Consider the following 23,136-nt stretch of genomic DNA (forward strand, 5'->3'; position numbering starts at 1 on the left):
AGACTTATGGAACCAATGAACCTAATGTGGAACTATTGTTCACAGGATGTTGCACCCGGAAAGTGTAGCTGTAGCACTGTTGCTATAAGTAACTTGCTACTGGCTGTGACTGAAATAGCTCCCTATTTAACTATTTAGGGCATTATTGATTACGACAGCTGTTTTTCTCTGAGTGAACGAATCGTAAGGTGGAAATTAAGCGGGATAATCACCCTGATTTATAGTAAACATCGCTGCTTACTACGCGAGCTGAATGTGTCCCAGAATGCATTGCGGGAATCACTACTAAGCAACAGACATATGTACAAAAGGAGCAGACAGAGCCCTCAGGGTTGCCAAATTGTCACAGAGGGATTCAGGTAAACTGAATTTACGGGTAAAACGTGTTTCAAATCTGCCAAAAAAGCAAAGAAAACGGCCCAAACCGCTAATGTTCAGTATAACAATATTACTGGGTTTATTCCAACAGGATCTTAAATAAAATACCATAAATATCTTAAATAAATTAGAATTAGAAAAAAAAAAAAAAAAATATATATATATATATATATATATATATATATATATATATATATATATATATATATTTAAATGATTTTATCTGCATGTGTGTTTTATAAATGAGTTTAGTGTATCATAAGACACAAGAACCATGTAAAGTAATTACAGTTCATAAAAATAAATTTACAAGCAACAAAAGAAGTAAATACTTATACCAAGCTTAATAACTAACACAAACACTGCTTATTTAACTTTCCACTAGCAGGACTAGCTCTCTGAAAGGTTATCTACAACACTGATGAGTTTAATTTCTTAACGTAGATTTGTCCACCCGTCAAAGCACAGCGATTTAGCATGAAACCATCCAAACTGGCAACATTGGGAGCCGCTGCACGCTGTTAATTTCAGGTTTTTCTCCATGTTGTAAACAGCGTAAATTTAACCGTCAGAGATTACTCCATGAACTTTAATTCAGAGCTCAGTTCGTGTGTTTATGGAGTAAACATGGCTCAACCACTCAGGTGTGTGTTTATGCGACCGGTGCTGGTGCATGATAAAGGGAATGTCCGAATTCACTGCTGTTTTCACCACTACTGAGTGAACTACTAGGCCCAATCCCATTTCCCCCCTTGGCCCTACACTATACCCCTAGCCCTCTGTTTTAGGCGTGTCCTGTTTCTTGTTAGACTGGAGGGCTTCTTAGCTTCTTAGCCCTTCATATAGAGATTTTTCAGAAGCACTTCAAACGAAGGGAAATGAGAATCACTGGTAACATGGCAACACAAAGTAATGCTTAGAACATTTTTTTGGTTTAATGTGAAGTTTCAATGTTTTATGGTCGAATTCTTTATAACAAGCATAAAAAATATCGCTAGTAGTTTGTCTCAGTAGCTAGCTAGCTAGCTAGCTCACTTTCCTGTTCCACCCTCCCTGAAATCAACTTTTGCAACTTGGGATGTCTGCGTAATGGAAAAATAAAATAAAAGCCAATTTAAGCTTATTTCAGCTCCCCATCACAGAGAAATTAAGGAATGGACAATAATAATTAATTTCTACACCACCTCCCCCCTTTATGAAGACATACAATGCCCTAAGGTAAACCTGTTAACCTGCAGCTAGGTTACTGAACTTTAGAGGTCCTGGTGACATATTGGGTGCTTTTGAAGGGTGTCCCAATTATTAGGGGGAAGATTTCACACTCAAAAAGAAGGGGTAGGGATAAGTGGTAGGGCCAAGGGGTGAAATGGGATTGGGCCATATTGTCTCCATAGAGCAATACACTAATGAGGGAGTAGGGAGCCATTTTGGTCACAGCCCATGGTTATCATGAAGTTTCTTTGTTATTATGAAGTTAATAAAGGGTAGGCTATAGAGAATGCCCAGCTTCTTTATATTTTCCACCAACCGTACCGAACCGTGGGGTTTATACCGAGGTGTGAACCGAACAGTGAATGTTCTGTACTGTTACACCCCATTACATAGTGTTGCATCGTCTGAAGGTCCAGGTAGCAGCAGCAGCAGCGGCGGCAGCGCCACCAGTCTGTCTGGTGTCTGTCTGCTCGGGCAGTCTGCGAGTCTGCCAGCAAAAAAAAGCAGGAGTGGCTTATACTACGACTAAAGCAGAGGAATGATGGGCGGCCAAACCAAGCAGCAGCAGCAGCTCAGACTGGTGTTCAGGGATTAGTGCTGCTCACAGGGTAACGAGAAGCTGTGTGTAAGAAGAAGAAGAAGAAGAAGAAGCAGCTGCTGCTGCTGCTGCTGCTGCTGCTGCTGCTGTGGTGGTGAGGATCTCCCTTATCTCATCTCGCCTCCTGGTTTATTTCCCCAAAGTTAAAGCAGCCGGAGCGTCCATGACTGCTGTGAGATGGAGTTTACACACATGGAGCAGCACATGATAATGATGGTGAGTTCAGACTGTGTGTTTGTGGGTTTCTAGTCCACGTTTGCGGACTTTAATTTAGTATTATGGCAGGAAATCTAGTTATTCAGCCTGGTTTTAACCTGGTTACTGGATGTGTGCCTCTGTGTTCGTGCTTTCCACTAAAGAACACCGAGTACCAGGTGAATTCTACCTTCTTTTTTAATTCGTCCGGTCCACCTTAAATGGTGCAGCAGCTACGTTCTGTCCGCCGGCGGCCAGAATAGAAAATGCTGCACCATTTAAGGTGGAGCGAATGATCTGAGCATGAAGTAGTAGCGTAAATGAAGGAGGTAAGTTCAGCTTAATGTAACTGTATTTAGTGAATAACTGTACTAATATGTGTAGACTGCAGATAGGCCTGATATTCCCCATTGAGACCTAGCTAAGTGTTGTACAGGTCTGGATTAGACATCAGAGACAAAACAACACGCCTGCAGGAACAATTAACCAGCTAGCCCAGCAAAGTCCCGGTGAAGTCATCATATCCTTCCCTCTACAGCCTGAAACAAGTAAGTTAACGCTAGCTATGAGCTTCATGCCTGGCTCTGTACCCTACATGACCACATTCAGCACGTCTGAAGCTCAGCTTCTGTTCCCTAACGCTAAATATAACGAGACATGCACTGGCACGCCGAGAGGAATAAAGGTGGAACTGACAGAATCTGTTTACAGGGAAACAAAAAAGTAAACTCTCAAAGTGCGACCACCCAGCAAAGTCCCTAAAGCTGTATTTCCCCCTGTGACTGTTTTATTCCCCGTGTTTTGAGGGCTAGTCCTGTGTGGAGGCGAGCAGGCTGATGACTGATGCAAGAGTCTTTGTTTGTACCCTTTTGTTGAACTATAAATGAACGGGGATTTCCAGTAGGGGGCGCGCGATGAAAGGGATCCAATGGGATTTCTAAAGTCTGTCCTCCACCTACCTATAGCACTTCCACACCTATAAACACACCCTGACATTTGAAGGAGCTGGGCAGTAATAAAGGAGCCTCTTTAGGATCCTAAAGTCATAATCAGGTAAACATAGATTAGCTGGCAAATGTTTAAACCTTTAGTTGGAGGAATTGTGAAGCGGTATATATTTTTAAATAGATTTTCAGTGTGTTACACTGTACTAAATAAATAAAGCTCTAATTATACAGTTAATATGGATTAGTTTTCCAAAAAAGCAGATCAAAATTAAGAGACATAATTAGCATTATATGTAACAGTTATATGTACATGTTTATGCCCATAACACTGTGGTGTTCTGGTTTAAATGTACCATCCCTTTATCAAATCAAGGGCTCTGGAAAAAAAATAAAGAGCCCACCAGTTTCCGAACCAGTTTCTTTGATTTTGTATTTTTAAGTGTATGTCTATAAATTACAGACAATATTTCTCCCAAATTTCAAATAAAACATTTGTTTGCAGAAAATGAGAAATGGCTGAATTAACAAAAAAGATTCCGAGTTTTCAGACGTCAAATAATGCAAAGACAGCAAGTTCATATTCATGAAGTTTTAGGAGTTCAGAAATCAATATTTGGTGGATTAACCCTGGTTTTTAATCACAGTTTTCATGCATCTTGGCATGCTCTCCTTCACCAGTCTTACACACTGCTTTTGGATAATGTTATGCCACTTCTGGTGCAAAACTGGCTTGTGGTCATCCATCTTTTTCTTGAGTATATTCCAGAGGTTTTCAGTTTGGTACAATCAAAGAAACTCCTCATTTTAAGTGGTCTCTTATTTTTACCAAAGCTGTATGTATTACTGTTTTGTAAAAACATCACCCTGCTAATAAATCCAGCTCAAATACCAGCTGGTCATCCTGAAAAAAATACCCTATGCTGGTCAAGAGTTTTTTTTTCTGGATGACCATCTGGTCTTAAGCTGGAATTTTAAGCAGGGTGTTAAATTCATACAGATATAATAAAGTGAAAATGTTTTTCTGCACTCATCAAAAATGCTGGATTAAAAACAACCCAGTTTATGTAATTTTCTCAAAATATGAAAATAGGGACTGACCCATATATATATATATATATATATATATATATATATATATATATATATATATATATATATATATGATGTAATTAACTGTGGTGGTTCACTGGCTCTGGTGTTTTGGTGCTAGTTAATATCCAAGCAGCTAAGCTACATAAAACTACTCACAAACCACCAGTGCTATGAAAATAACCCAGCAAAATAACAAATACATCAAATTTTATAATTTTTCTTTCCTCAGGAGCCACACAGTCGTTCTGAGTGAAGGTGAGAGTTGTTCTCGTCTTTAATAAAGATGCTGGAAGAGCCGAGCGGGACACACACTAGACCACCCACCCCCAAATCAACCTCTTTCAGTTTCTCTGCCCTGGCGTCCCTACCACACTGCCTTCACATGGACGGGAGCAGTCACCCCATCAGGAGGTAAGATTATTTATAAACTTAACTAATCACCATATTTAGCTTAGACAAAGGTTTGAATATTCTTTTTGAACCTTTAAATCTAACTTTTTAAACATTGAAATGTTTTCTGCATTGAAAAGATAATCTGCAATAGGACATGGATCTTTAAATACTTCTTAAATATTCAGAATTCATTGTAGTCAGTTAATAATGGTTTTTAGGTTTACTTTGTCTTGAGCCTGGGAAGGTTTTGTTGTTCTCAAGCATTTTTGTTTCTTGTTGTTCTGAAATTCAAGGTTGTTTGGAGTTTCCACATCCTGAACAAACCCGGTTAGATTTTCCTGTATCAAGACAAACGTCATGATGGACAGTCATAAAAATAGCATTTCTACTGGGCCACCACTTGACATAGGACAGGGAAGTGTTACACGACTACAATTACACAAGTAATTGCAATAAATAGTCAATATAATTGACAATGATTAAAATTTGTTTTAAATCAACGATTATTTAAATTTATACACTACCAATTTTATTGTAACAGTACCGCATTAGACAAACTGCCGGGGACAAAAGCGCAAGAGATGGGTAAATAGCTCACTCACACAGTTTACACCCAACTTAGTTTGTGTCTACAAAAGTGGCCAAACACAACAGATTATACATATCAAAATTTAAATGACTTTTAGATCTCATATTCAGCTGTTTTTATCATTTTTAGAGATGGCGAACATGGCAGAAATAATTGCTGACTAATCAACTAATAAAAAAAATAATCATCAGATTAGTCAACTACCAAACTAATCATTAGTTGCAGCCCTAGTTCCAATATTTTGGCTGCAGCCGAGGTGTGCTGCGTGTCTCAGCTGTTATGTCACTGAAGGATATTCCACACCGAAGGATTTTTCATGTTCAGAGCAACTGATGTTTCCTTGGAACCCTCAGTTATTCATAATTCACTGCTTACATACAACAAGAAAATAAAAATACCAAAGTTTGAGTGAAAATTATGAAAAGCAAAGTCATTTAAGAGTTTAAGAATTCGTTTAAAAGATTTTTAAATTATTTATGTGAAGAAATGTAAAAATGCTTATAAATTTCACACCACATGACATTGCACGTGACCTCCTTCAAAAGTCGTGTTATACTGATCTAAATGTGACCAACAGGCTGCTAAGAAAAGCAGAGACAATATTAATGAGGAGACGAGCCTCCGACTGCTGTATGAATGGGATTGCCTGTAGCACCTGTTTATATATCCAATCCTGGCCTTTAACAAATAAGCCAATCCCATTTTTGTGCATTATGGAGTCAAAAGCAACAAACTGACAGATTTTATCAGTGATGTAAAATATGTTTTTAAAATGACAATCCGACCTTTAGTTTTCAGTAATAAAGGTCTCTTCCTATTTAAACAGATAAGAGGACGCTCTTGCGTGACTGAAAATAACCCCCCAGGCATGTTGCAAAGACGGCCACTGAGTGAACAGACTTGCCTATAAGGATATTGTAAGGAGTCGTTATAAGACCGTCCTGTGGAGGATCCGGATGACCTTAATGGCAGCCTAGACAATGGAATACAGCTGTAGGCTGCATATAGTGCCATTAAAGGGTCCATAATTGAAATGTTGGTGCTTGTCTAGACATTTAATGTAATATGTTAGGATATAGGATATTGGCCTGTTAAATATTAAATTAGTAAATTATGAAAAACAAGGTTGAAAGCCCAAAAGCCTAATTTAGTGGTGCCTTGAACCGTTAAATCAGTGGTAATGATAGTATAGTAAATAGTTGTGACTAAGAAAGAGTTCCCATGACTAAGTCATTGTGCAATGTAGCTATAGGGTTTTACACTGGCTGTTGGAACAGTGCAGTGAGAATTTCATTGTATTTAGCTACAAGAGGTTGGGTCAAGATGCTGATGTTGGATGATTAGTTCTTGATCACAAACACAACTTTAATTAATCTGAAAGGTATTCAGTTAATCTCCATTGTACCAGAGCTGTTTCATAATTTAAGACTGACCCTATAGCTGATGCTTGAAATTCAGTACAGTGACTTTAGGTTCATGTCCAGGATCCCGTTTTATTAGCAATTCTTCTCTTCAAAAAACAAAAAAAGCAGTGTATGCACTTTAATTGAACTAAACTCACTGATTGGAAGGGTATAAATGTTTTGTATATGTAGTTAAAATAGTCTAGATAACTGTGGACATGTACAGCAGTTAAAATAATCAGAAGTTCCACCTCTTGTGAAATGCAGAATCCTACCCGGAATCAGGGCAGATGAATCAATAGAAATGTGGAAGTCAATGAGCACAAATAGGCGTAGTGGAAAGTTCTGTTTTAGGCACTTGTCAATATTGTAGAGGACTTCCTGACACTGTCAAATGTACTGTCTCGCATGCAATACATTTCAGAAAGTGGTTTGTAGGGAGTGGGATTTTGAATAATCAAATAGCTGTTTTGTGTTTTTGGTGAATTATTTTTTTTAAGTAGCTATAGATCAAAGCTCCTCAACATGGTGAGTCTGTGAGGGTCCCTGAGTGTGGTTGGTGTGATGAAGTGGGTAACAACAACATTCTTTTCTTCTTGAGCAAGACTTTAACTCTGGATAAAAGCATCAGCCGAATTAAATTGAGCGAGTTTGGCGATTTCTCAGCTTGGCAAATGCTGCATGTTTTTTTTATTATTGGGTAGTGCAATTTATGCTTACACCACTGCAATAAATACAAATCATGTTTTAAGCCACCCCTCATGGGCACCTTTATTACAGCCTGTGGATCATCAAAGTAATTTTGAAATGGGTATATTTTACAGTCCATTTTTTTTTTTTTTTACAAAATATTGCTTTATAAGGGTATTGTATTCTTACCAGAGAAACATACTTATACATACTTATTATTTTAATTCAGTATACAGCAGTGTTCACTCACCTGCAGTAAAGTTTATATTTTGACCTGTTAATTTTTTTATTCAATGGATCTGGTGATGTTCAGGTAAATAATAAAGACAGAAAGCACTGTAGACATTTCATAGGCTGTAAAAACAAACACTTTTTCTTTTAAATGGGATGAACTTTGCTTATAGTCTCTAGAGATGTGAATGTAGCTTTAATATTACATGTTGTAATAGAATGTATTCTGCATAGTATGGGTGGGCGATATGGCCCTAAAATAATATCACAATATTTCATGGTATTTTCGCGATAATGATACTCGTGGCGATATAAATTAACACTACTGCAACAAAATAAAAAAATATTTTATTATTGCATACGATATATACAAAATACAAAAAGACAAGAATTTTATCAGATTTGTAATAGAAGTCAATGATCCAGAATGTCATGATACTAAGTAAAATAAACGATACTGGACAGATAAAATCTGATATTTTGCTAAAAACAGTAAAAAAGTAGTACCCCGATGTGATAATTAGGGGTGGTTGATATGGCACGATTTTTTTAGGGTATAATATCGTTCACGATATTCAAAAATGTTATATTATCGCGTACGATACGATATGGCACACCGCTACTGCATAGTGCACCTTTCGCTAATGAAAGCTGTATAACTACAGTCAGTAATTCAGTAAATGAGTAATAGCTTATACTAAGCAGACCCTGGAAAGCTGATTTAGACACAAGTGCTGGTTGCAGCTGGACAGGCTTGTTCTTTTCTCTCCCTCCTTTCCTGCCAATGCTGTTTTTGAAGAGAACTTCTGAGCTGTGAGAATTCTCTTATCAGAATCAAACAGAATGAAGTCCCTGCTCGCCTTACTCTGCCAGTCCCTTCTTACGTCACACTGTGCTTTCCCCGGCCTCCTCGGCGGCTTCACACTTCATAAACTGCTGTTGCAGGGTCATTTCCTGCCCGTCTCCAGCAACATACAAAAAGAACAACAGTCTTTTTTTTTTTTTTTTTTTTTAGGTAAACAGACTTAACCACTTGTTTGTGTGTGACATTATATCCTTCACATCCTTCTCTGTATAACTGTGAATAATACTACAGTACGGCTTATTACACCCTACTGCTTCAGGCATTTACAGTCAAAGAAAAAAAATGTAAACATGGATATTGAATTTACAGCTCTGGAAAAAATTAAGAGATCATTTCTGTTTCTGAATCAGTTTTTCTGATTTAGCTATTTATATGTATATGTTTAAGTAAAATGAACATTGTTGTTTTTTTCTATAAACTACAGACAACATTTCTTCCAAATTCCAAATAATAATACTGTCATTTAGAGTATTTATTTGCCGAAAATAGAAATGGCTGATATTTTTTTGTGCATCTTGCAGTCTTAAACACTGCTTTTGAATAACTTTATGCCACTCGTGGTGCAAAACTTCAAGCAGTTCAGTTTGGTTTGATGGCTTGTGATCATCCATCTTCCTTTTAATTATATTCCAGAGGTTTTCAATTTAGTAAAATCAAAGAAACACATAATGTTTAAGTAGTTTCTTATTTTTTCTAGAGCTGTATATTTAAACAGTATAAGCGTTGGAGGTAATACAACATGTAATGACTAATAACTCTTGATGGAAAATGTTTTATAGTTACATAAAAAATGAGAGAGAGAAAAAAAGGAAGGAAATTTGGTTTCTCAAAACACCCAAAAACATCTCCAGAGCAGCCTTCAGCTGCCTCTTTCACTTTCTGTCCCCTCCCTCCACACACACACACACACGCCGTGTTGTGTTCACTCCTCCCTCTTTTTGCCTTGACTCAGGACTAACTGCTGTTGCTTTGTTTTTCTCTCTCTGACCATGAGGACTCTGTACCGGCTGAAGTTAGTGAGCTCTCCGAACCTGAGCCAGTTGGGAAAGAGTGAAAAGGCGTCTCTGGAGGAGCAAGGCTCAGGGCCCAACGCCACATGGAACAGGTGAGTTCTCTCCACACTGTCTGCTTTCCTTCACATCCTCTCAGTGATATTCTTTTTATTTATTTTTATTTTTATTTTTGATAATTAGCTTAGTGGTAACATTGTATTGAATCTTCATGACCAAGACTGGGGCTGGGAAGCAAGGGGTGGGGTCTTATAGATGCTGAGAAATTGTTACAGAATCATCCAAATTATTTCATTTTAGAATATAAATATACATTTAAAATGTGAAATTGTGTAATGTGTTTTAAATCTTGTTTGGTTCATGTATCACAGCACAAAGGGCTTTTTTTTATGGTTTAAAAGTTATTATAGTTATAAGGTTTTGAAAGGTCAGCAATAATGTTTGAGTTTGTGTAATAATTTGTTTCTATCTGTTTATTACAGCATTCACAATGCAGTTATTGGAGTATTCCAAAAGAAAGGTTTGGCTGACAATGAGCTGTATACACTCAATGAAGGCGTAAGGTGAGTCAGATCAGTGAAACCTCACTCATTCCTTCCAGACATTGCTGTAGTAACTGATCAGCCTTTGGTCAGGGAGGTCAGCTGCTTTACAGATTAGTCGCTGGCAGTTTATGCAGCAAACAACTCTGGGCCTGAACCAAGAGTTTTAACAGATACAAAACTGCCAGCTGTCACCTGCTTGTCACACAGCTAGGCCATAAAACCACAACTATTAGACACAGATGCAAGAGCATAAAATGTGTTTGAAAAATAGTACATATTTAATATTACTGTCATAAACCATTAACAATAAGTTCATCGGCCTTGAAACAGAAACCTGTGTAATTTCACAAAATATACTGACCTTAATAGCAACCTGTAATTTAAAATAGTTTCGACAGTAGGATTAATATCTTAATTGTATCCAGGGTTAAGGAGGTCAGTGTCTTTTCTTGCTATTAAAAAAACATAATTTTAAAGCTAGGTTTTAAAGAAAAACATTGTGTCAGTGTTGGCCAAAATACAAGAAAAATACTTCAGTATTAGCTTCAGTGTCAAAAAGAAACATGATATCATGCTAACAAATTGATACAGCTAAATGTGGTATATGATGTACAAATATAACGTTGCTTTGCTTTGTACAATTTTACAATACGACATGACTTGATTAATGTCCTAATCCTGTGATCTGTTTTTTTTGGGGGTTCTTTTGGTTCAGGCAGCTGCTAAAAACTGAGCTGGGCTCATTTTTCACTGAGTACTTGCAGGTAAGGCAATGTGTCAGAATTGTTTTTTGGGGGTGAAAACAGTTGTTTGATTCAGATTGAATTTGATTGAATATTTCTTTCTGTCTCTTTTTTCTTTACTGTTTCTTTAGAACCAGCTGCTGACTAAAGGGATGGTCATTCTGAGGGACAAAATAAGATTCTATGAAGGTAAAAAAATACATTTAAAAAAAGAGTGTCAAACACTATAGAGATCCCAGCCTTCAGAGTACAGGCATCTGATTACTCTGCACTAAACTGCACCAATCTGTTTGTTTGCATATTTATGTGTAAATATATGATTTGGAATGACTGCCAAGTTATCAGTCAACAGTCTTGAACTCTTTTCTTAGGTCAGAAATTGCTGGACTCGCTGGCTGAGACGTGGGACTTCTTCTTTTGTGATGTTCTCTCCATGCTGCAGGCCATCTTTCACCCAGTCCAGGTAGCTGCTGCACAACATCTGCTTTGTTCTGTATTTACTTTTAAGTCATTTTAGATGACGCTCATATCCAGAGAATTTTTTTTTTAAATCTTGTTATACAAATATGAGAATGTACTTTTGAAGTCTTGTTTAAGCAATCTTATTGGTGTAATGTGTTTGTGCTCACATGGCAGTGGGAATCAAAAAGTGGTGGCGTTATTAAAAAACACATAAGCAGTGCCCATACTGTCACAAAAGATAGAATCTTAAAGGAGAACTCCGGTGTGAAATTGACTTTGAATATATTAAAACGTGATTAAAAAAAAGTATTTACCTTAAACAGCCCACCTCCATTCGCCTGCAGCATTCTGAGATACAGTATTTTTTGCACTTTGTCCAAGCAGGATTTAGAATGAGTGAGATGGGGAATATTTTGCCCCTGCAGATAAATCGCTTTTTCCAGCGTTATCCAGGCTCAGAGTAGCTCCACACCTCATTGGTAGAATCTGGAGAGCCCTGACATTTAAAACGAGGCATTTAGAACTTTAAAACTGCACAAGAATTTTATTAAAAGCCACTGTTTACATCCCATAGCGTAGGTAAATCTCTGGGCGCTGCCATCTTAAATTTAAATTACAAATGTCAACCGTCGAGCACGAGCAAATAGGTAGGATAGTTGAGCAGACTGCAAAATGAAGTCCTTGGAAATGCATGAATTCCAGCTGTTGCTGAAAGTATCTGGTTACTATTGATATTAGAATGCAAAGAACCCACAATAAATTACATAAACATTGCTCAAAATGTTTTACTATTTGTTGTCGACGGTTGACTTATTGTGACTTAGATTTAAGATGGCGGCGCCCGGAAATTTACTTACGCTATGGGATGTAAACAGTGGCTTTTAGTAAACTTATTGTGCAGATCTAAAGTTCTAAATGTCACGTTTTAAATATCAGGGCTCTCCAGATTCTACCAAGGAGGTGTGGAGCTACTTTGAGCCTGGATAACAGTGGAAAAAATGATTTATCTACAGGGGCAAAATATGCCATATCTTACTCATTATAAAGCCTGCTTGGTTGAAGTGCAGAAAATATAACAAAGGTAAGTATTTTTTATCCCACTTTAATATACCCTACGTCCATTTCACACCGGAGTTCTCCTTTAAATTCTGAAATATTGAAAACGAGTAAATCCTAGAAGTAACTGGGTTTTGTTGGTTTTATGACTAAGTTGATAATTTATTTATTTAATTGATATTTGCAATACAGAGAGTCAATGGATCTGATCAAATCAAGAGTAAATTTATAAAGAAGGAGGTGGTTTTAATGTTATGGTTTATCTGTGTATTTATTGATGGAATACAACTGAAATCATGTTTTTTTTATAAGTGCTATGGCATGATGTAATAAATCCACTCACTCACAAATGAACAAGTGATGATAGTGGAGTCCCAGGAGTGTACGTTCTCTCCTGTCATATGAATACCTCGATTCATCCAAAAACACACACTGGGACTGGTCAGGTCAGGACATATTAATAATAATGTTTAGTGATTGATTAGAACCTGTGTATTGCAGACATGTGTGATCTCATCAGTATTACATATGCCAGACTTGCAGTCACAATTACCCCAGTGGTATCTCAATATTACAAAAGCCCATACATGTTGGCTTTTACTCTGAACTGGCAAGCCATACTTCCATCCAGGCTGTACTGCCCCCTACTGTTGCCCCCTACATCTTTCAGTTGTGGTTTACCCAAGATTTCCATGCTTTGTGTTGTAATGAGATGTTCAAAAGCTCTATGCTTCATTTTTATTAAGCTATTATAGCAATGAGAGCTGTGTTAGTTTTTGGAATGAAATAGTCCTTACGTTTTATTTATTTTTGTTTCATTGTTTCTGAGCCATTTTTTTATTTTACTGAATATATTTTTGTCCTCTGTTTTTTTACTTTGGTTTTGATTTCCCAGCAACAGTACAGTCATGCGAAACCAAGCCAAGACTGTGGAATATTAGAAGAATAGAACTTAATTTTTTGCAAATTGAATAACCATTGAGTCATGACCAGATGGAAGTTACTTGTCTTTTTCTTCTAACATGGTGCACACAAACAGGCAGTGTATAGCTTTCCTCAAAACCTTATTGAAACTGCATTGCATCTAAATTTACTGCAGGGCTGAGAGTTACTATTATTACACAATAAAAAACAGGCTACTGAGTAACGTGTGGTGTATGTCAATAGTATGTTTGTTGGAATTGACATGTTTATATATAGTGACTGATAGTCTTTGAATTATGCCATGGATGATCTACTTTTGCTTCATATCTGGAAACGAGATCTGTGAGTGAAGATCCTTTCTATTAATAAAGGACATTTTAAGATTAAAAGGATTCAGACTCTTGACAAAATGTGGTTATTTTGGGGAAACAAAGTGTTTCATCTCTTGCATTATTCAAAGAGGTAAAGTGTTGTTTTTGGTAAAAGCGTCTGTGAGCTGATGTACCGGAGCCGAGCCGCTGTGCTTTCCTCCAAGCGCGCTGTGATGCTGTTCGGTAATGCTGCATCAGCAGCAGCTCGAAAAGAAGCGGTGGCTGACTTCACATGTATCGGAGGAAGCATGTGTTAGTCTTCACCCTCCTGGTGTGCTGGTGCATCACTAGTGATAGGGGGAGTCCTAGTGGGTGGGTTGGGTAATTGGCCGTGTAAATTGGGGAGAAAATTAGAAAAATTAGAAATAAAATGATAAAAAATAATAATAATTGCACCAGGAGTGCATAAAGTTATCCAAAATCAGTGTGTGAGACTAGTGGAGGAGAACATGCCAAGATGCATGAAAACTGTGATTTAAAAACGGGGTTATTCCACCAAATATTGATTTCTGAACTCTTAATTCTTAATTCCTAACTTTGTATGAATATGAACTTGTTTTCTTTGCATTATTTGAGGTCTGAAAGCTCTGTATCTTTTTTGTTATTTCAGCCATTTCTCATTTTCTGCAAATAAATGCTCTAAATGACAATATTTTTGTTTGGAATTTGGGAGAAATGATGTCTGTAGTTTATAGAATAAAACAACATGTTCATTTTACTCAAACATATACCTATAAATAGCAAAATCAGAGAAACTAATTCAGAAACTGAAATGGTCTCTCTTAATTGTTTTCCAGAGCTGTATATTCCATTAAAATAAATATGAATGCCATTAGTGTCTGCTAGTGGGTGATTTAATAATTTTGCAGTTTGGCCTTTGAAATGGGCCATCAGGGCCAAATGTTTATTGCATGGACTACTACTACTAGTAACTTATTGTTGTTTTTTGGTAAAACCGCATATGTTCTACATTGCTTCAGGGGAAGGAGCCATCAGTGCGCCAGTTGGCTTTGCTGCTCTTCCGGAACACCATTACTCTGAACATGAAGCTGGAAGAGGCTCTGTCCAGACCACGGGCTCGCGTCCCTCCTTCTATTGTCCAAATGCTTCTGGTGCTACAGGTACAGAGCCGAGCCATAAATCTCTGACTACACAGCAGTCCACTCTGATTACTAATCTGTAAAAAAAGATTTATGCTCGCTGTCAACTGCATATTGATTTAATGAATGACTGCTGCCTCAAACATCAAACTTATCTTTTTAATGCATTGGTGGAGCATATTTTCAAAAATGAATGCAATGCCTACTGAAGATACACCACATACAGAAACAGATGCAGGCAATAAACTGCACAATGTGACAAAGTTTTGAAGAAGGACCATCTTCTAAAAGGCTTGTTTTTGCTGCTGTGACAAATGAAAGCCTCTAGTAAAATGTGTAAAAAATGCAAGTAACTGAAAAGTAAAATCACAATGCAGGCAGTTGTCTATGTAAATACATGGCCAAACTAAGGCTAAAATATATCTTTAAATATCCAGACCTGTGCTGTGCTGCTGTAAGGGTGTCTCTTTGGATCCTAATGCTGTGTTTTGTGGTGTGTGCTCTGTGCAGGGTGTTCATGACTCTAGGGGTGTAACAGAGGAGTATGTAAAGTTGGAGTCGCTCATTCAGAAGGTGGTGTCACCCTACCTGGGCACGCAGGGACTGTGCTCACACGACTGTGATTCCATCCAGTGCTCCTGCACTATTGGTGAGAGAACACTGACCATGAGCTCTCAATTTTGCATTTCAGTCACTTCATATAAAATGTACTGCCTTCAGTATATTCACCACATATTTTCTGAAGAAATAAGTGGAGACAAATGTAAAAATGGTTTTGTGGTTTTATGAATGCCAGAAAGTGTATTAGCCTATGATTAGTTATATAGCATATATTGTACCGTAAATCCAGACATATGCCAACAAACAGGGTTTTGCCTCATTATAAAAATGGAAAATTACTTATGTTATCATGTTATATCCTACAGAAAAATGGCTCTGGCATTCCTCCGGAATTAACTAAAACACAGTTACTTTTCAATGCCTACTGGCCACCAGAGGGCAACATAACTTTTGGATTACCCTATACCAGCATAGTAAGTAAATTTGGTGAATGGCTGACGGAACTGAAAAGCACAAGCTTGTAGTGAAATCCACATTCATCCTATAGACTCTTCTAACTGTAAACTATGTGAGAGACTGTAAGGCCAAAAGTGCCTTGTACCCTTGAGAAATACAAACCAGTTTGTGGGTGAATATGGTTCATCCCCTCCTGTAAACAGCAGATTTGGCAGCTGCTGTGTACATTTTGATGGTTTCTAGCATCCTAAATCTGAGTCATGTGAGAAAACAGGACAAAAACTGCCATCATCCTCAGGCATGAGAAAATAAACTTGTCTTTAAATGACCATTTTCCATGGAACAGTGCAGGGATTGCCACCTGCATAAAGTGGCGATTGGGAGAGGGCCACTGTCTGAACTAAAGCCTGTAGCCCATTTACAGTGTTGGAGAACCCATAGATAAATTGAAGCCAAGGCCCATGCTCTCTGCCTTTTGAAGTTGGGACTTCAAATACAGTCTGATTAATGGCCTGTGACAGTCAGAAAGAGGCGCCATGGGGGTTGTCTGTGTGCCCTCTCAATGGCCTAAGAAGGCAACCATTCCCTCTGGACTGGTTGATGCTGAAGAAAAGAAAAACACTTGCTGGTGCCAAGATACTTGTGTGGTTCTTAATGCTCATGTTAATGAGTAGTTAAGTAGATGTGGAGAAGATCACACTTAATGCTTGTGTATGTAGAAAAGAAGTCTGGGGCAGAGGGGGCACAGAGAGAACCAATAGACAATGTGTGCAGTAATTGCATAGAAAATGAATAGAATCCCATCTCTTAAGAAAAAGGTAATCTTGATGTTCGCTGTGCAACATGTACAATCTGAAGGCAATAAGGAAAAGAGATGACTAATTTGTGTTACAGGCTTTATAGTGGTAGCTATGTCGCACATAACACTGTTATACTTCTGTGATATGTCCCAAGCAACCATCCATAGGCTATGTCGCCCTCTGGTGGTCAGAAAGCATAAAATAGAACAAAGTACTTATTTTAATTTTTAGACTACTAAAGATTAAATCAATTAAATAATATTGATTTTTTAAATCAATTTTGACACTTAATATTGTTTCTATATCATTCTGACTTGATAAAGAACATTGGATAAAACACTTAAACTAATGAAATTAAGAGGCTACAAAATAGTTTTCACATTAAAAATGTTTTATTTTTGTCAGTACAAAATGAGAGATTATAAAATTAGTGTCACCTCTGTGTTTTTCGTTCTCACAGAAAAGCGTTTGCAGTGGTGCTGGTCAAAGCCCGGGGACATACCAAGTACTAACCCAGTGGTGCGCTCCAAAAGTTACAACATCCCCATGCTGACCCCTGTGGCTGAGTACGACTGCGAGGCCAGCTCAGTGGGCAGTGTGGGTATCCGGCGTCACTCCGCCTGTGAAGTCACTTCCTGCATGGAACAACAGGGGTACTCTTCACTTTCTGTGGGCATAGAGACCAGCTCCACCCCACGGCTCTCTCTGGATCATGACCTGACCATATCGGGGGTAATTAGAGGAGCTGCTGGACAGCCTGCCATCTTTGTCCATAACGCAGCAGGACCCTTACACACTGGCCCCCAGACCTCCTCAACAGAGATGGAGAAAGTTGTCTCCTCTCCTACTAGCTGCTCCTCCAGCCCGGAAACTATCGTCATGCAGGGAGTAGATTCACTGGAGTCAGATCAGGACGGGATATTTATTGACTTTTCCCATTGCCGCTCTGACTCTTTCGGCACCAGTCGGAAAACCAGTTGACTTTACTTGCAATGTGCAATGGAATGAACATCATTTGTGGCTCAGTAGCTGCTGCTCACTGAATTGTGTACACAGCAGTTGAATTTAAAGATTCACTAAATGGATTTAATATCATACTTCCATTTTTTTTTCTAAACTGGAAGTGGTTTTCACAGCATTAAAACTCTTGCTGCCAGCCTTACTGTAAGAAGAATAAACTCTAAAAAGAACTGTATCCGATGTGTGTTTTAAAAGCTGTGTTTTTTATGTGTTCCACCAGGCTGAACTGTAGCTTTTGGAGATATTTCTACATATGGTTTCATAGGTACTTGCTGTTACATGGAGAGCTTAATCTGCTTAACTGAGTTTCCATGTATGTATAAATTACACACGAATGTGAAATGTTAAATCTGTGATTGCTATGGACTTTAATATATCACTTCCATTTCATTCATTTTTACTTCATAGGGCTTTGAACATCAGTCAGGTGCCTCAGTTTAAGGTGTATTTGGGTCAGACTGAAGATAAGTGAAGATAAGTAAAAGATAAGCAATGTTAAGACCATGAACTTTAAGGTTTATAAGTAACGTATGAGAAATACGATACAGTTACCTGTTTAGCATGCTGGTGTTTAAAAATGTTGCACTCAAACCTTTATTGTATTTTTAGCTGCACTATTGTAAAATGGGGGGGAAGGGATTTACTACAAAATGTAAAATGTACTGTGCCGTGTTCAGCTGAGTCACGTGAAATTTCTGGCCAGTAAATTGATTGTAGTTCAGTTTAGATGACTGGCTTTAGCTGTAGCTCAATAATTATTTTATTTACATGAAACATGACCTTTTTTGTTTGTCTTAAACAAATGAACGATTTATAGATGAATTACAAATAGATTTGATAATTGTTCACCTGTTCACTTTTTAAAGCCACCTCTGTGAGGGTGACAATTATAGACTAAACAAATATTTGTTCATTCAAAGCTTCAGATATAATAAATAGTAGATCTGGGCTATACCCAGCACTGATTACACCTAAAATATTAGCTGATAATTACATATTGGACATGCAAACCTACTGGAATGAAGTCTCTTAAACATTAAATAGTAGAGGTTCTCTGTCTTCTCAAAGATGCTACAAAATGTTACAAGAGACTATTTATATTGCACACTTGTGAAATGTGAACTGTATTTTGTTTGTAAATACAATTTTTTAATTTCCATAATGAAATGTTGGAAATGAGCTTTAAGCCCATGTTTATAAAATGTCATAGGGGCTGTGTAGTTTTATAGGAGTTTGGACAGTTTTTTACACATGCAGTGTTTTTAGAAATGCAGTTGGGGATGCCCACTTTTTTCTTAGTAGCTTTTGTGTTGATCAGTTTCACAAATGCAATTGTTTGGCATTCATATGTGACACTACACATGCATTAAAACATTTTTTTGAAGTAAAAATGTTGTACGTGCCTTTCTCTACATATTTGTAAGAATTTATGCTAATAACCAGCCTGTGTAACATGGGGAAAAAAAAAAAAAAAAAAAAACATACATACATACACATATATATATGTTTCCCTCTACAGGTGTGGATAAATGTTAGAAATAACCTTTGTATAGGAAAACATTAAAATATTGCAAACAACAATTATGAACAAATTATCTCCTTAGCAAAATCACAGGATTGTTTTCTACAGCTGATATGTGTTTACAAGGTGTTTGCAATTTGTGATTAGCCATTATAAGGCTGCAGTCCATCAGCTATGGTGGGGAAAACAGTCTTTCAACATACATATTCTTATATCATAAATAAAAACATCAAGTATTACATTCTACAAATATACAAAAGGGAATTAGAAAATTGCATGTATTTTAGGCACTAATCCAATAAATACATTGTTTTTTGGCTTTTAAATTACTGATATAGTATAATTTATGGAATTGTCAGTTGTTATTTTAAAAACAGAAATCAGGATTATAATTACACAGTTTCACTTCATCTATATGTGATTTTCCTATCATTAAAAAATATTTTTTTGTGAATTACTTTTTCAGTTTTGTTTTTCAGTGAAATTGCTCAGTTCGGTCGCTGCCTTTATATTATAATTATAAGATGTTATGATTATTTTAAGATGATTTAAGAGGTTTTAATGTTGTTTGATATGTAATATTTTTTTTACACATTCACCTGGATTCCCACTGTAAGTGGAAAATGGTTTATATAGCCTACTTAATGTTAGTTAGCTTAGCTATTTCGTGCTAGGTTATCTAATGTTAGTTAGCCACATTATCCTGTAAAGTAAAGAAACGAACAAAGCGCTTAACGTTTAATTGAACTGTCACAGAGCTCATACTTGCGATTTTTTTTGTTGCTTATTTTCTAATATAAAAGCAGTAAAAAAAATCACTCCTTTAATTACGGTCAGTGTGACGTTTAGTAGTTTAATGTTCTGACTATATTAAGCAAAATTCAAAAATAGGAAACTGTGAAAAAAAGTATTTTTTCATTCAGTATAGTTAAGAAGAAATATGTTTTTATCCATTTTTTTTTCAATTATCTAGTTTTTCATTTCGGCCTTTCACAAACAATTTTAAGAAAAAGAAAAGTTGAATATTTGATTATCAGATTTGTCCAATTTGGATCTTGTAACACAAATCTGATGGTATAATCAAACTTGCAAATTTGCAAAAACTAAAAATCTGAAAATAAGGAAAATATATATTTTTTATTTTTTCCTGAAATTCTGATTGTGAGGGGCAGAGATTAAAAACTAAAATTGGGGAAAAAAGGATAAAACGTATTTCTTGTACACTGCACTTCATTAAATTATTAAATAATGAGTTTTTACATCATTTTTTTATTTTATTTTTGCATTTAGCCTAAAACAGTCAAAAAAATGTAATTAATACTCGTTACACTGACCCTCCTGTTTTTACCGGATTAAACTCAGTCCAGCAGAAACCCACAGGCTGCTCCAGGCCAGTGACGTAGGCAGCGGGCGGTTGGTCCACTGTTCAGTTCAGAGCGGGGGGGATTTATCAAACTACTGCTCGCTAAAATTTAGCAGACTGGGCTTCCTCTGCCGAGCGGAGCTGCGGTTGAATATTTAGTTAATATTGTAATGGAGAGTGGGCGGTTTAGGCTCCCGTGTTTCTGATTAAAGCGCGCTGTGTTTTCTCTCCGCGGAAAGCAGCCAGGTTTGAACAGAAGCAGACAAAGGCCACCGGAAATGAGCCCACAGACTTAGCTACAATGGCCGGCTAGCGACCGCCTCAGCCGTGTTTCTCTGAAGAACAGCCGAGTTTTTCTGGTTAAAACCTGCGCTGTCGTTTTTTTTCGTGAACAGTTTGAGCGAAGACGGTTTTCTGTGGTGAAAATGCTGAAGAGCTGGGAGTTTCTGCAGGACACGGCGGTGGAAACGCTTCGGGACTTCTCGCTTTCCTAGCTATCCTGTTCGCTCGGCTAGTTAGCTTAGCTTAGCCAACTTACTACGGCGCAGATTCCGCACACATAAGAAAGACCGAGAGCGGGGATTGACTGAGGGTAAAACCTCCTTAATGGATGTCTTTCGTGCATCCAGTACCTAACTCCCCCCGTTATGAGACCTGAGACTGTAAATGCGCGTTTTTAATGTGCGTGGTTGTGCAGTGTCGAAGTAAGTGAAGTTAGCCAGCGGGCTAGCTAAGCTAACTAGCTCATTTTAAGCGAGGCGGAGCGGACCGCGAGTTTGACCGACAGCTGAAATGGAGACGCATGTTTCAAACCTTTTCCCAGAGATTTTAGCCATGATATTCAGCTACCTAGACGTTAAAGGCAAAGGAAGAGTCGCCCAGGTGTGCGTAGCCTGGAGAGACGCTTCCTATCACAAGTCTGTCTGGAGGGGAGTGGAAGCAAAACTTCACCTCAGACGAGCCAACCCGTCCTTATTCCCGAGCCTCCAGACCAGGGGGATCAAGAAAGTGCAGATACTCAGTCTCAGACGCAGCCTGAGCTACGTTATTCAGGGGATGCCAAATATCGAGAGCCTTAATTTGAGTGGATGCTACAATTTAACAGACAATGGACTTGGCCACGCGTTTGTGCAGGATATACCTTGCCTGCGGATTCTCAACCTGAGCCTCTGCAAGCAGATAACCGACTCCAGCCTGGGCAGAATCGCCCAGTATCTGAAGAACCTGGAGTTTCTGGAGCTGGGAGGCTGCAGCAACATCACCAACACGGGTCTGCTCCTCATCGCGTGGGGTTTGCACAGGCTGAAGAGCCTTAACCTTCGCAGCTGCAGGCATGTGTCCGACGTGGGGATCGGTCACCTGGCCGGCATGACCCGCAGCGCAGCTGAAGGTTGTCTCAGCCTGGAGCATCTCACCCTGCAGGACTGCCAGAAACTCACCGACCTCTCTCTCAAGCACATCTCCAAGGGCTTGAGCAAGCTGAAAGTCCTCAACCTCAGCTTCTGCGGTGGAATATCAGACGCTGGTATGATTCATTTGTCACACATGACCCAGCTGTGGACCCTTAATCTGCGCTCCTGCGACAACATCAGCGACACGGGAATCATGCACCTCTCCATGGGCTCTCTCAGGTTGTTTGGCTTGGACGTGTCGTTCTGTGACAAGGTGGGGGACCAGAGCCTGGCGTACATTGCCCAGGGTCTCTACCAGCTCAAGTCCCTCTCCCTGTGTTCATGTCACATAAGCGACGACGGGATCAACAGGATGGTGCGCCAGATGCATGAACTAAAGACCCTGAACATTGGACAGTGTGTGCGCATTACAGACAAGGGCCTGGAGCTCATCGCTGATCATCTGACTCAGCTGACGGGGATTGATCTGTATGGATGCACTAAAATCACTAAAAGGGGACTGGAACGGATAACGCAGCTCCCATGCCTTAAAGTTTTGAACTTGGGTTTGTGGCAGATGACTGAGGGTGAAAGGGTTAGATGATGCCTGGTTAGGCTTAACAAACACCTTTTTGAACCAGTTTGAACTACCTCTAACTATAAATACTGCCACCATGTTTTCCTTTTTTTTTGATTTATGAAAATGTGAAGGATCCTCGAGTAGTTGAGTGGCATGCAATAAGAACACTGACCATCTTTTGTTATATTGTTTTAAAAAGTATATATATATATATTTCTTAAATGCCTTTTCATTAGAAAGTGTATAGTCTAATGTTTTTAGGTTCTCTTAAGGAGCTGGAAATATTTTCCCCATTCTCTGACTTGATTATACTGACAAGAACATTTTGTCAATGCCTTAAAGTGTTAGCCTTGTCCTGATCTCAATTATTTCTCTTACAATTACACATTGTTGGGAGTAAACAGCAGACAACAAACAAAAACTATTACTTTGTATAGTTCCTCCTTAGTAAGATGAACATATGCAATTTAAAACTTTGTAAAAATATATATGTAAATGGCCAATTCATTTGTAAAATAATGTCTGGAATGTCTGTTTATTTTCCTATGCTGAGTAATTAAAATGGCTTTTAAAATGTGGTGTTTGATAACTTTCTTTGTGAATTTAAAGGAATATTTTGCAGGGATTTATGAACATGTT

General features: G+C 38.0%; 2 protein-coding genes across 2 annotated transcripts; both read left to right on the forward strand.

Annotated features, from left to right (window-relative positions):
* Positions 1-1,805: 1,805 nt before the first annotated feature.
* Positions 1,806-19,032, forward strand: prr5a (proline rich 5a (renal)). Its single transcript, XM_007252868.4, has 10 exons — positions 1,806-2,404; positions 4,652-4,833; positions 9,588-9,698; positions 10,086-10,166; positions 10,864-10,912; positions 11,023-11,080; positions 11,263-11,354; positions 14,685-14,825; positions 15,315-15,453; positions 17,082-19,032. Exons 2-10 carry the CDS (start codon positions 4,706-4,708, stop codon positions 17,600-17,602), a joined length of 1,320 nt encoding a protein of 439 aa, XP_007252930.1. The 5' UTR covers positions 1,806-2,404; positions 4,652-4,705; the 3' UTR covers positions 17,603-19,032.
* Positions 19,033-20,556: 1,524 nt separating this feature from the next.
* Positions 20,557-23,075, forward strand: fbxl14a (F-box and leucine-rich repeat protein 14a). Its single transcript, XM_007252867.4, has one exon. The coding sequence runs from the start codon at positions 21,319-21,321 to the stop codon at positions 22,519-22,521; it is 1,203 nt and encodes a 400-aa protein (XP_007252929.1). The 5' UTR covers positions 20,557-21,318; the 3' UTR covers positions 22,522-23,075.
* Positions 23,076-23,136: the final 61 nt, after the last annotated feature.

Source organism: Astyanax mexicanus, chromosome 10, assembly GCF_023375975.1.
Source record: "Astyanax mexicanus isolate ESR-SI-001 chromosome 10, AstMex3_surface, whole genome shotgun sequence".
Taxonomy (NCBI): Eukaryota; Metazoa; Chordata; class Actinopteri; order Characiformes; family Acestrorhamphidae; genus Astyanax; species Astyanax mexicanus.